The sequence below is a fragment of the Vespa mandarinia genome, chromosome 5 (assembly GCF_050613455.1).
Source record: "Vespa mandarinia isolate Hongniang chromosome 5, ASM5061345v1, whole genome shotgun sequence".
In the NCBI taxonomy this organism is placed as follows: domain Eukaryota; kingdom Metazoa; phylum Arthropoda; class Insecta; order Hymenoptera; family Vespidae; genus Vespa; species Vespa mandarinia.
Window position 1 is genome coordinate 7,267,501 of NC_140814.1, and position 2,500 is coordinate 7,270,000.

The window sequence follows — 2,500 nt, forward strand, 5'->3', positions numbered from 1 at the left end:
CCAAAACTTTGTAAGTGCCGATTTTACCGATGCCTCCTCGTCTTTCCTATTTATTTAACGACATGACCTACGTTCCTTTTACTTTCTTATTTATTGCATCGCATTGGCCAAATAACCAACGTTGAAATTCTTTTTAATAATAATACCAAATACAAAGTTTCTTCAATTATTCTCAAACAAATCAATTATTCTCTTTTTCCAAACTTCTATGATCAATCTTTTATTTCGCTTCTTTTTTTTTTGATTCTTCCTCTCCCTCCTTCCCACCCTCGACCCTTCTTCCCGCAAAAAACTAAGAAAAAAGAAAGGAACGTTTTAACAGTTTGAAGAAAAAGACAAAAAAAGAAAAAAAATTCTAAGCAATCTCAATAATTGCTTTTGAAAATCATCTAAAAAGATTTGGTCGAGCTTGTATTAAAAATTGCGACGATACTTATTGATCGATCTAATTATTTCCTTTCTTTTTTTTTCTTCTTCTTCTTCTTCTTCTTTTATATGTAATCCATGTGCATATACGTTGGCGTACAAATGCCCGAGTATTGTGTATGTACGCGCGCTGATATAAGAAAATGGATAGCGTTCTTTTCTTCGTCTTCTTTCCCACCCTCTCTTTCTCTCTTTTTCTCACATGCACACACACACATGCGCGCGCGCGCGCACGTACAAAATCAATTAACGAATTACATAATTAATTCGCGGTATACTCGAGAAGATTACGTCGAGTGGAGGAGGAATGATTTAGCGAAAGGCGAATTGGAAGGAACGAATTGTAGAAAAGAAGAAGAAGAAGAAGAAGAAGAATCAAGCGTGTACGAGACGAGTTAGTTAACCTCCATGAAGCAAAATAAAAAAAAAAAAAAAAAAGAAAAAGAAAAAGAAAAAGAAAGAAGAAGAAACGAAAAGGAAGAACTCGACCGAACGTACGATCGATATACGGTCATATCAATTTGTTGGCCGATAATATTCGCCAAGCGGAAATCTCTTTTCAAATGTGAAAGGAATAAATGCAAAATTTCTTTAATATCATTAAAATTGTATAAGAAAATATAAAGACTGATCGTCTCCTCGATCTCATCGAATTAAATAAAAATATATTACGTTGAAAAGTCAACGACCCAATAATACATACTTTTTTTTTTTTTTTTTTTTTTTTTTTTTTTCAATTTTTAAACATCGTTTACTCGTCATTTTATATTTTTCCTTATAATTTTATCCTTTTCTTGACAAATCGATGTAACATTATTGAACGTTATACCGATAATAATAAAAATACAAACACGGGAGAACTAGACTTAGTCGTATCTGATAGTAACTTAAAAACAAAGCGAGAGAGAGAAAGGGAGAGAGAGAGAAAGGGGGAGGGAGAGAGAGAGAGAGAGAGAGAGAGAGAGAGGGAGAAAAAAGAGAGAAGGTGACATCGGTGAGAAAAATAACACGCGCGTGTTCGCGATTCGCGCTTAGGCTGTCGTTCGAAACCGCTTAAAAAATACTTCCATAGGTATTTCCCATATATGTGCATTGACGCGTGCGTGTGACTTTTCTCTTTCTCTCTTCATCTACTATTGCATGTGCATGCACGGCTGCTAAAGGGGGAGAACGTCCACGGCATATGACGTGTTTTCCGTGACGAGATCGATCCGACCGCCACTAAAATAAGTTCGTGTTCGATTCGATCCGCAAGAAAAACCTACGGCTTTCTCGAACCTAACAGAAGAAGAAGAAAAAAAAAAAAAAAAAAAAAAAAAAAGAAAAGAAAAAAAAAGGGAAGAAAAAGAAAAAACGAAAAGAGAGAAAAAAACAGAGGAAGGAGAAAAACACTTTTTCTTTTTTTAAGCAAGATTTATTGCTCATCCCTAAGATTAACAGTTTAATTGTAAGGGAAAAAAAAAAAAAAAAAAAGAGAGAGAGAGAGAGAGAGAGAGAGAGAGAGTAATAATAATAAAGGCAAATTCCCCACACCATCTCGCAAAGTCTATTTCTCTCGTTGAGGAGGCGCCAACAATCTAAATTCGTCGCCGCCACGCCTCCGCGACTTTTCACGTGGCGTGCATCAGCCGCGCGAGCCTGAGAGAACGTTCGCGTCCCGCGGGCATGGACCTGTGTGTGCGGGGACACGGAAATTCCGCGTGAACGCATTGGATTCTCTTTTAACAAAAAAAAAAAAAAAAAAAAAAAAAAAAGAAAAAAAAAAAAAATAATAAAAAGGTAAAAATAAAACAAGAGAAAAAGTGAATATATAAAATGTCGACGTTCGTCTATCTATCTAACGAGCATTAAACAAAATATGTATTCGTATAACAAAAAAAAAAAATAAAAATAAAAAAAAAAAAAAATAAAAAAAAAACAAAAAAAAAATAAAAAAAAAACAAAACCTCTTACATTACTAATTCGTATTTCAAACTAATAATTGCAAAATTCGTCAGCTTTTTTTTATTTTTATTTTTTATCATTTCGAAAGAAACACTTAAATAACGCTTTCTTTTATTTCGTAATAATAAAG

The 2,500-nt window shown here is 33.8% G+C and overlaps 2 protein-coding genes across 8 annotated transcripts in view; one reads left to right on the top strand and one right to left on the bottom strand.

Annotated features, from left to right (window-relative positions):
- HDAC4 (histone deacetylase 4) overlaps window positions 1-2,500 on the bottom strand; it is a 55,523-nt gene that overhangs the window by 27,240 nt on the left and 25,783 nt on the right. The window lies entirely within an intron of this gene.
- Window positions 1-2,500, top strand: part of LOC118441905 (uncharacterized) — a 21,025-nt gene that overhangs the window by 230 nt on the left and 18,295 nt on the right. Inside the window, exon 1 of the mRNA XM_035866939.2 lies at window positions 1-10. This exon is cut by the window's left edge and continues 230 nt beyond it. Within this exon, the coding sequence (XP_035722832.2) occupies window positions 1-10 (10 nt within the window). The remainder of the gene's footprint in view (window positions 11-2,500) is intronic.